At 46.3% G+C, this 11,612-nt stretch overlaps 1 protein-coding gene across 1 annotated transcript; it reads right to left on the bottom strand.

The window, feature by feature from the left end:
• Window positions 1–7,136: 7,136 nt before the first annotated feature.
• Window positions 7,137–10,602, bottom strand: LOC149340589 (acetylcholinesterase-1-like). Its single transcript, XM_089551296.1, has 3 exons — window positions 10,505–10,602; window positions 8,448–9,998; window positions 7,137–7,284 (listed from the first exon to the last, which is right to left on the bottom strand). The coding sequence occupies exons 1-3, from the start codon at window positions 10,600–10,602 to the stop codon at window positions 7,137–7,139; spliced, it is 1,797 nt and encodes a 598-aa protein (XP_089407422.1).
• Window positions 10,603–11,612: the final 1,010 nt, after the last annotated feature.

Here is an 11,612-nt window from a genome sequence, read left to right as displayed (position 1 = left end):
TTGCACAGATTTAACAATTCTTTGCCTACTGCGGAATTGGCTCTAGACGGAAGACATCCTGAGCTCCAGTCTAATTCAGGAATGTTAAAGTCACCTCCAACAACTAAACAGTCAGTTTTAACAGTTTCAATCATATCAGTTAGGTCGCTGATGGGTTCAAGCTGATTTCCAGGTGGCCTGTAAAACGAGCAAACTGATAGTAATTTACCATTTAAAAGTCTAATTTGAGCCCATACTGCCTCACATGTCCCAACATCAATTTCCATCTTACGAGAACTAACTAAGACGTCCACCAGTATAAATACGCCTCCTCCGTGCCTGTCTCGATCTTTTCGATAGCTGATATAGTTACTCGGAAAAACTTCGCTATCGCTAACATCCCCATCCAGCCATGATTCACATCCGATCACAACGGAAGGTCTCGCCATGTCAATTAGACCATGTAGCTTGTCCACTTTATTCTTAATACTTCTGCAGTTTAGTACTAGAATCGACAAAACAGAGTGATCCGGCTTAACTTGTCAAGAGGCTCGAACTACCTGCCCCTGAGATTCGTCGTAAATGTACTTGACATTATTCAAGTAAAGGACATCGTATTTCAGATGTGCTTTGCCATTGGGTCCCTTGCGAGGTTTGGCGTAGTCCCATAGCATTTTCCTCTTGTTTCGTACTGGTTCAGAGAAGTCCTCTGAAATGCTAGTAGAACTTCCTTTCAATTTCTTCGCATTTGACAGAACAGCCTCTTTCTCTTTGAATGAACTAAAATTAACAATTATTGGGCGAGTTCCTTCTGAACGGAACCGTCCGAGGCGATGAGCTCTTTCGATTCTGGGGTCTATTCCCAGAGTAGATCTACACAAATCTAGGACAAGTTTTTCAGAAATTGGTTGTGACTCGCGTTCATCCTCGTCCTTAATTCCATAAAAGAGCAGATTGCACCGTCGAGATCGATTTTCAAGATCGTCCACTTTCATCATCAGAGTCTGCCACTCGGAACGCTGTCTTTCACTACTCGCCCTACAGTCCTCGACAGCAGCCCTCATTTCCTCAAGACCTGCAATCTTTGCTTCTAAATTGGCCATACGGGCATTCAGATCCGACATAGCTGTTTTGTTTTCATCCTGATAACTCACGATAGTTGCAAGTTTTTCCTTAATTTCTGTCTGGCCTTGCAAAAGCTGCTGCAGGATTGCATCGCTAGGTCCTGGGTTAACTTCTATGTCGCCGCACAAAACCAGAAGCAAAAGGTAAAACGCAGCTCTTCGAAATAAAGAAAAACGACACCTTCTGCGTAACATGGGTCTGTGTGCTACAGAATGAGAAGAAACGCATGCATACAATACAGGGGGTGGAACCGGCAAAGCATACACTAAACATATATTGAAATATGTGTCACTAACCTGCGTGAAAAGCAGTAAATGCGTGAGCGGCAACGCCATTTCGGTATCGCCGGTTCCACGCCCCAACGATGAAGTGACGATTCCCGCCTTTTGTAGAGTGTAGTGGCACGGGCTGTAAAACCATGGTGGGTTGACTGGCACCGCACAATGTCCAAAATCGGCTGCGAGGCACACACAATCGTTGAAGTCGACCGTGGTTAGCACAGGTGAAAGCTTGATGAAGGAATCAGTATCCAGCGTAGACGAATCATGCACAGCAGACAATTCCTCGGCATGAAAGCAGTGACTTGAATAACCAGCGATGAATACCTGCGTGAAAAGCAGTAAATGCGTGAGCGGCAACGCCATTTCGGTATCGCCGGTTCCACGCCCCAACGATGAAGTGACGATTCCCGCCTTTTGTAGAGTGTAGTGGCACGGGCTGTAAAACCATGGTGGGTTGACTGGCACCGCACAATGTCCAAAATCGGCTGCGAGGCACACACAATCGTTGAAGTCGACCGTGGTTAGCACAGGTGAAAGCTTGATGAAGGAACCAGTATCCAGCGTAGACGAATCATGCACAGCAGACAATTCCTCGGCATGAAAGCAGTGACTTGAATAACCAGCGATGAATACCTGCGTGAAAAGCAGTAAATGCGTGAGCGGCAACGCCATTTCGGTATCGCCGGTTCCACGCCCCAACGATGAAGTGACGATTCCCGCCTTTTGTAGAGTGTAGTGGCACGGGCTGTAAAACCATGGTGGGTTGACTGGCACCGCACAATGTCCAAAATCGGCTGCGAGGCACACACAATCGTTGAAGTCGACCGTGGTTAGCACAGGTGAAAGCTTGATGAAGGAACCAGTATCCAGCGTAGACGAATCATGCACAGCAGACAATTCCTCGGCATGAAAGCAGTGACTTGAATAACCAGCGATGAATACCTGCGTGAAAAGCAGTAAATGCGTGAGCGGCAACGCCATTTCGGTATCGCCGGTTCCACGCCAACGTTTTTGTTGTCGTCAAAAGCGTTCGCCATTGGTTTTCTATGGCAGCCTTAAATGCTCGATGCGAGCAATGTAAACACTCGAAAAGAAAAACTTTGCTGCACATCGGAGGAATGGACCGTTACCCTCAATATTTCCCTAACAATACCTCACAATATTTCAGTATTCAAAAGTTTTCTCCAAGAATGTTGGACATGATGAGTTATTAGAAAGGACAATTGAAAACACAACCAGAGAGCCACCGCACTGCAGACTATATTAGAGCGACGGCAAATATTAAAGTGACGACACAATCGAGCAGGCCGTTCATCCTCTATCTGCGCTGAAGGCACGAACACATCTGCATGCCTTAAAAGAAGCTAATGAAAATGATACAGAGTGAAATAGTGTACTGCGGAGCTCTTTTCTAAAGCTCAAAGTAGTCCACTACAGTTAGAAGTGAGGGGAGAAATTGTTGTGCTTCTGGCAGAGATCAATTGTTAGCGAAAGCTTGATACAAGAATTTCAGGAGCAGGTAAAGATGCAGGTGCCCAGATGAGGGACTATGACCTTGCCGAAATCAACACTGCAGAATTCGAAAAGAAACTCTAACGTGGTGAATAAATTCAGATAAGCATCTACTATGTAACTGTGCGCCATTCCTAAAAACTGTTTTTCCTAAAAAATTGGCAATATTTTACTGAATTGTTAAACAACCAGCTGTTCAAAAGAACTACCTATTGTTTTACTTCTAAGTTACTCATCGCGTGTGTAAAAATGATAATTTCAGTGTGACTAAGCTCTTCAAAAAAAGTGCCATTAAATTAACAAGCGCAACCAGGCACCGCGCTTTCGAACAGCCTTTCTTACGTGTTTTCAGTAACACGCAGAACAGATGCCCTTCTACGTAAGTATCTACTTCGACGGCTGTTTCGTTTTTAAAGCCGAAAAAAAAAAACAAAGAATATTGCTTCCCAGAAACATCGTGTACAAAATTGGTAGCTCGCTCCTAAAACACGCTTCGTTCAACTTCACTCACACGCACAAAAAGTGATATCACCCTCCTACAGAAACAAATGGGTGCCCGCACCAGCAAGTGAGGCAGGCCTTCTTGCACTTGGCATTGGCTCTTTTTAGTACACTCTACGAAGTTTGTTTCTAGGAAGTGGTGTGTGCACAGCAAACAGACACACACACAAACAGGCAGCCAATAAACAAAATAAAGAAAGAAGAGAAGCATAAGGCAGGAAGAGAAGGTTTTCGGGGGGGGGGGGGGGGGGGGGGGAGCGGAAGCCGTGTTCAACTTATTTGTCATAGCATTAGGAACAAGATATCGCGGGATCCCGAGCGGATGCGAGCTGCGACGCGAGCGAACGCGAGTGCCGCTCGCTGGTGTGCTACATGGGCGCCCCCGCCAAGCCTCCCGAACAAAGCCCATAACTGGAATCACGTCCGCCCAAAACACGAGGCCCGGATTTATATTTCCGGGCTTGAGACCCCCAGGGCGCGCTGCGATCGTCGCCGGCACAGCCAACACGCCTGGGCTCGCCGCCTCCGCTAGGCTTTGGCACGGACCAGCGGAGTCCCGTGCCTGCCGCGACGCCCCCGCAGCTTCGGTTCTTATTCGTTCACCCGCCCGCGTGCGTTGCGAGCGAGAGAGAAGCTCAGGTGTACAATACGGGAATAAAACTGCATTCTGGGAGCCCAAAGAGTTAATGTAACAAGCGTCGTCTGGGCGCTTGATGCTGCTTCGCATACCTTCTCGTGGTCCCTCGCTCGGGTCACGTCGGGACGAGAAGGAAGCTGGTAGCACGTATAGCCGGGTCGAAAAAATAACGACAGCTACAAATGAAAACAACGCAGGTTCCTGCTCCGATATGCAGCCTGAAGGCAGCTCTATATGTTGAATTTTAGTGAGAAAAATTCTGCCCTCAGGGGCTATGTACTGATGTACGCTGATTTTGTACAAAACAGCTCAAAAGCTAAAGTCAAAAAGCCAAGCGATTTTTTTTCTGCCTAGCAAGTTTCGAGCCTGGAAAACTTTTTACTATGCAGAGGGGAGGCCCGGAATTAGAAATTGGCTAATTAATCAGAAGTTGGGTTATATAACTAACGTGACCGAAAGTCGACTTCATTCGCATGTCAGTTTGCTAGATTTTAAATCGCAACAAGACGGCGTTAATTAGCTTGACGGGTGCCATAAACATGCACTGAGCCTGTCTAGTTTATTTTCATGGAAGCGATTTGTATGCACGTCCAGAGTTCATTTAACTGCTCCAGCAGTACGCAGGAGTTGCCATACTTAGGCATTATTGGTAGTCCTCAACACAACAACATTGCCGTTTGGAAATCCTTGAAAAAATGCAAAACGGGGTTCTTGAAGAGAACTAAATTTGTATCCTCTTGACATTCACGACAACTTCTAACTCATCATAAATGGGAAGTCAAACACGTGTTGCAGTGGAATGCATTGCGCATTTGTTTTCTTGCATTAAAGGTATGATAGGCTGTTAGTCATCTATGTCTCGCCGTGATTCGTCACATCTCTAGCGAAAGGTTACATATATGTCTCCTACGTCTCATGGTTAAGTGATTATGATGGGAGAAGGAAGCTCGGCTAGAATAGAAATTTTGAGCTAAAAATTGTCTGACACGCAATTGATGAAGTAAAGCAAGAAAAAACTGATTTCATGGTGAAAACAGAAATAAACGGGCCGCAAGTAGCCTTCGAGCCACCAGCCTTGGAATTAGGGGCATTACTGGTCTGGTTTGCTACGTCAAGTGCAGAAAGGGGGGGGGGGGGGGGGGGCACTTGTCTCTGAAGTGTACCGAAACTTCTTGCAGGACCTCGGCGGGTGCCACCGATTTTGTGAACCTTGATGCGCACTATAATAAACAAAGAAACACTGTGGAATATAATTTTCACATCACCGGCTCTTTGCTTGCGCTCTCAAAGCGTGCGTACTTTAGTGCGATGGTACTTCTAGCCGCACTCCCCTTGTTTCATCGGTGTCAGACTGTGTGAAGCCTTTGAGTATCAATTGTAAATGGATCATTTGGTCAGCAGACACCTCAATCGCGCTTTGAGGTACGCGGCAATGGTGTCCACCCGTGCTTTCTCGCACAATACTGCGTGCTTAGCAATGTTAAACCGCCAGTCATTTTTTGCCTCGCGCGGAGCTCTGCCACGAAAATACCTGGCGTTTCACATTACTTACCTATAAAACCGCTCAACGGAGCACAGATGGCCATTTTTGCATTTAAACTAAACGTATAATGTGTGTAAACACATCGAGAAGCGCCAGATGACCGAAAACTCGTATAGGTGGCATTGAAAGCACGAAAGACGGCAAAAGAAGAAAAAGAGGAAGAAATTTCTGCGAAGCAGCCATTGTTTCTTTTTTTTTTTTTCTTACAGACTAGTTCGGCACTGGTTAGTCGCTGCTTCTCAGTGTTTCGTGAAACACGCGCGATCTATATAGGAGATGAATTCAAGGAGAGGGCTGAGTCGGGCTGGTTGGTTCATGTTGAATGGTACGGCAAAACAGCGCTGACGGACGGGACGGAAGATGAGACAAACACACGCGCTGTGTTTGTCTCATCTTCTTCCGTCCCGTCCGTCAGCGCTGTTTTGCCGTACCATTCTATATAGGAGACACTCGAGCCACTATTTCTTCCGTAAGAGGCAGATGTTAGTTCATAGAAGGCGCCACTTAGCAGATGTGTGCACATGTTTGCCTCTTAGCAGCTGGGTGTGTTAAATACAAATCCATTCGAGACACATTTGCGACACGTACGAACTCATGTGCAGCACATATAAATTCATACAAAACACTTAAGTGACATGTGGCACGTATTAACTCGAATGTAGCACGTATGAATTCATAAGGGGCACATGTCACAGATCTCGTATAGAGCATATATCAATATATGCAAAACACAAATCAATTCACATGAGACTTTTCGATGCAGGTAGCCCGAGTAAGCAACCTCATTTCTATTTAATATGACCAATAGTGACATCCAATACGAATAGCTAGAGCATAATGCAACCACAGTACAAGCGATACTGGACTTTAAGAACAGTGTTAATTCGAAAACTCCCTGTTGAGGACAAGAAACATTTTTGGGCCATCCACTTAAGTGCAAATTTGTTTTAATTTAGTCGTTCTGTCAGGTGCTATAGTAAACTGTGTCACGTTACATGTTGTAAGTGCGCTGTCATTCCTCCCAACTTCTCAGGATGCCCTCGCTTTCCAGACATTAGAGACTAAAAACATATAAGTAGAAATAATTCAAACAGAAAATCACACCGCATATATAAAGCTTGAACGTATACGCATATGATCAATCACTGTTTTCGAGGAGCCCTGTGTACTCCTGTGCTGAACTCTGTACTAGAACTTCCACGCTTATTAACAGCGCATAGCACCTAATGCACATGATTCTGATAACTATATAATCTAATAGAGCATTATTGATACACTCTGGACTGTACTAATTTTAGTGGTGAATGACGCCCGATATGCATTGGTTAAGTCGTAATTGGGTTTATTGAATAATAAATTATGTAGTTTGCACGGTTAAGGTTCTAAGTTCGCTGGTAGAGACAAGCAAACTTAGCCTGGTCTGAGAAATTCACCCTAGGAGAGCTTCAAACTCCGAACCTATACACTACATGACGCTAAAAATGGGCCTGGATTGTCTTACTAATACGCGTAGAAGCTTCCATGCCCTAAAATTTAAAAAACTTGCGCCTAGGGCCTTTTATTTCGTTCCAATGATAAAACTCTTCAATGCTTCGCAGTGTTCACTTCGGAAAGTTCTCAGGAAAGAGAAATTGACCGCGTTTATAGCGACGCTGCCGTTGCCAACATACAACGGCCATGGTCTGCCCTCCACTCTTGGAAGTCTCCTAGAAAACAAAAGAAAACAGGGTCAGCATTGGATATGTTAGCTATGCAGATAGCATGGACGAACCTCCTCTAAAATATGCAGGAACAATTTAGTAAACATTGATCGTATTAGCACCGACTGCTTGTACATTGCAGCCGAATCATTCCCTCTTTCGTTGACGTGCGCAGGCGACGCAGAGGTCGATATGTTAACAATGATGGTGTTGGTAAATTGGCCACAACTTATCAGAACATTTAACGTCTGCATACATAGAAAAATGTAGGTAAAAAATGCCCTGGACAATTACTCTACTCGGCAGATAAAATTGTCAGCGCTGCTGCTGAGGTATTTTCATTTTGCTTTATATTCACGTAATACATTTCACAGAAAGATACGCATATACCGGGCGTCTCCAGCTAGAAATAACCAAGATTTCAAAAAATGCGGAATTTCTTAGGCAAGAAACTATTTGAGTACTGTTGCGAGTGGCATGGCCAAGTGAACAGTATTTCTTTTTTCCTTTAAGAAACCTAATTAATTAGTAGCTACAAAATAGCTGACTTTTTGCATATTGGTGTGAGGGATAAATTTTCAGGGCGGAAGTTCCAGATCACCTAAAAAACATTTGTTCGAAACGTTTACACCAAAGTACCACTTACGTAGCTTCTTCTACCGCCCTTAAAAGAAAGCTCGCAAAATACAAAAGCTTCCACGTGACAGCGGTGTTGCTTCAATGACCCGAGACGCGTCTCAGAAAACGAAATTAACTTTTCATTGTCATCGTCATTGCCAGCTGTTTTCCAATAGGATCTAAAACTTCTAAATGCACATGTCACTCCCGAAGAAAATACTTAAAGTTTCTTTTTAAAAAATTTATCAAGTTTTAATTGAGACACCTGGTATATGTACTCGTACATATGGCACTCTTTTTCCCATACGTTATCAATTTTTGCCTAGAACTCCTGTTCAGTTCGTCACTTTGTCACAGACGAAACGTGACACGTTCCTCCGCTCTTATCAAGCGTTCCTCCTTCTACTGTAACCCCCCTCTACCTTCCTTGTGGTTGCCATGGAAACTAGCCTCCTGCTCTCGCTCTCCCAATCACTACACCACCAAGTCAAGAAGCGGCGCTTGACAGCTATGCTGTGAAACACCACAGGACCGCAGGCAACAGTACTTACCCGGTCTTGGCAAATGATGTCCATGTCCGAATCAGTCGCCTACTGAGTTTCCTCTCCGCATCCGTTGCCCTCCAGGGAAGCATGAACGGAACTCCGAACAAAATCGACACGTCATCCGTGTGCGTGGCAGCCGTAGAGTTCCAGGCACTGAAAGATGGCCTGGGTGTCAGCACGTAGTAGAAAGCGGTGCCGTTCCTCTCCGCGAAGTAGTCGGCGAAAAACTTGGTCGGGCAGTTGAAAAGAATATCGCCGATAGCGTCCTTGAAACCCTCGTGGGTGGCGCTTGTCAAATCGTAAAGCCTCTGGATCTGCGCGAGTGTGAACACCGCCTGAAGGAATCCGATCCGTTTGTAAAAGAAGTTGTAAGCCTTTCCTATGGCTTCGAAACTGAGGCTTGACCCACTGGATGCAGTGCCCGAACGGTTCTGTCTGAATATGGCATCGAAGAACATGTCTCCTTCGCGAAGCGTGTTGCCGATGAGCATTTCGCGGTCGGCGAAGTCGGCCGCCTTGATCAACTCGACTGGCGCTTTCGGAAGGACCTCGTCGTAGAAGCTCGGGTAGAAGAACGCACCCTTAACGTTAGCCAGCACTTTGGCGTCGACGGTCCTCAGGCAAGCCAGCGTGTCCGTAGTCGATAAGCTGCCGTTGGCGAAAAGCCTGGTGCAGTTGGTGGCGCTCGCTAGGTGCTTCACATTGGCGAGCGCCGTCTCGCCACTGTTCTCAGGCAAGGGCACCAGCGCCGAGCAGCTCTGCAGGATAGCGCGCTTGAAGAGGTGGCGTGTCTTGGGCGATATCTGCAAGTAGCTCACGGATATGGCGCCAGCGCTCTGGCCGAAGAGCACGACTCGCTCGGGGTCCCCGCCGAACGCGGCGATGTTGTTCCTGACCCACGACAGCGCCAGGATCTGGTCGTGCAGCGCTACGTTACCCGGAGCGTCGGAAGTGCCGGCGTTAAGGAACCCGAGGGCGCCGAGCCGGTAGTTTGGAACGACGAGTACCACGTCCCCTATTCCCGAAACGTATCGGCCGTCGTAAAAGAAATAACTGTTGCCACCGTGAGTGAATGATCCCCCGTAGAAGTAGACCATTACTGTCTTCTTGGACTCCGTGGGGTGCTTCTGAATAGGCGCCCAGACGTTTAGGTGCAGGCAGTCCTCGGATGTGTTGGCGTTGTCGATGTGCATGGCTTGCGAGAAATACGACTCCTGCACGCACGGAGGTCTTGTGTGTGTTGCGTTCAGCGTGTTCTTCCACGCTCTAACCGGGACGGGCTTACGAAATCTGTTTCGACCTGCCGTCGATTCGGCGAAAGGAATCCCCAGAAAAGCCCGGACTAGAACACCATCTGACGTGGCCTCTATTATTCCTTGCAAAGGGCCGCTGTTGATCCTTACAGAGACTTGATGCTGGGGTAGTAAGGGCTTGGAGAAACGCTGAGGCTTTTGTATTTGGCCTAGGTGATGGTCTTGTCTCAGTAGGCTTACTTCCTTGAGAGCGACGTAGAGAACCGCGCTTGCCCCGATCAGAAGGAATACAGGGGTCTTCCACCTGCACGTCAGAGGGCACAATTTACTTGTGGGCTTGAATATTACGATACTACAACAAGAAGATCTTGTTACTTGTAAGATTAACCTATCGTGAAGTGTCGGCCGCTGATCAGGACGTCAGTATGCGGCCAGCGGTGGCGCGAAGAAACGTGCGCGTGGTTAGGGTGAAGGATGCGCTGGGATCGGGAGGATGCCGAAAATGGAACGTGTGCACCTTTCATACATCACCGGCCGACGGCGCCGGAACAAACGGTTCTTGATGTGAGCTGAGCGCAGTCGCTCGCTAAACGACGCTCGAGTTCGAGTTAAATAAAGCAAAAAAACTTCCTCCCTAGTTATTTTTCTAAGCCAGCAGGACAGCGTGATAAGTTGCGGTACAACTTTGGACAGAAAAATGCTTTTCAGTGCCCCGTATGCTTGCATCTGCGGTTGTGTCGACATCGCAGCCTGTACTACACCTTTCGCAGAACCATAATGGCAAATATAGAGCAATCACGAGCTGCTTACCTAGAAATGAGAGGATGCAGCTTGATTAGCGGAAGCCTCGTTCTTCGCATAACGCAATACGCCATGACAAGGACGGACGTGATGGTTATGAGCGGCATCACGTTCGGTGCAGTGCTTCTTTGTAGCTGTCCTTCTTCTTCTTCTTCTTTTTCTTCTCTTCAGTAAACATTCACAACTGTGTTCTTCTTTCTCTTCTGCGATGGCTTTTAACCTACAGCCTCTATGAGGGTTACCCATTCTTCCGAAATACGAAAGAGAATAAATTTTCCTGGTAAATTAAACCCCAAGTACAAAATTCAAAACGTAGTCCCGCGCAAGTACAACGCATTCAGAAGAAGAAGAAATGAACGGCGGCGCAACAAGAAGAACACAACAAGAGAGGGGACACCACATGCGCACACTACCAACTGTTTTATTGCATGGAAAGGAGGCATATTTATACAGCTCAGGCATGACACTAATCGCATTATCGCTCAGAACCCAACACGTGGAAAAGAAACAGCAACATCAGGATAAAAGAAAAAAGAAAAAACCCTTAACCTCTGCAGAAAAAAACTAAAAGATTTTGATAACAGAACTTTGAGCAGGCCATCTCGTAGCAAAAGCAGAGTCAAACAATCGTAGCAAAGGCAGAGTCAAACAAGAGAAGCAAAAGCAGTAAAAAAAAATTAAAAAATATACAATCGTAGCAAAGGCAGAGTCAAATGTATTAAGCAAAAGCAGTCAGAACCCGAGAAACAACAAAACGGAAAGCAAAAAACAGTAACAAAGTTAACAACCCGCCTAAAACAAACAACAGACGGCCGCTAGAAATGCAGGGCTGAAAAGATGCACAGCACATGGCGTTACAAAAAACTGTCAAGAAAGGACACTTCATTTCTACGGAGGGATACTGAGGAGTCGCTAACACAAGTGCTTCCCTTCTTATTGATCATAAAGGCCTCAAGAATTTCGCGTGCCACCTGATCGCGACTCCTGCCGAGAATCCTTATTCCGTTAAGCACTGGCTCAACGCATTCCACTGAAGTAAATGAAACAGAACAATGATTTTGTCATTTCTCCTTTCAGCGGCCGCTACCACCCGTCAGGTGGATGTTAATGTTGTAAC

Source organism: Amblyomma mixtum, chromosome 6 (genome assembly GCF_055824585.1).
Source record: "Amblyomma mixtum isolate Tamu chromosome 6, ASM5582458v1, whole genome shotgun sequence".
Classification (NCBI taxonomy): Eukaryota; Metazoa; Arthropoda; class Arachnida; order Ixodida; family Ixodidae; genus Amblyomma; species Amblyomma mixtum.
This window is presented reverse-complemented; position numbering and strand designations above follow the sequence as displayed.

Coding starts and splice junctions, on each gene's coding strand:
- LOC149340589 (XM_089551296.1), bottom strand. CDS start 10,602: ATGCCGCTCATAACCATCACGTCCGTCCTTGTCATGGCGTATTGCGTT. Junction 9,999..10,504: donor CTGCATCCTCTCATTTCTAG/GTAAGCAGCTCG, acceptor TCTGACGTGCAG/GTGGAAGACCCCTGTATTCC. Junction 7,285..8,447: donor ACATCATTTGCCAAGACCGG/GTAAGTACTGTT, acceptor TTTGTTTTCTAG/GAGACTTCCAAGAGTGGAGG.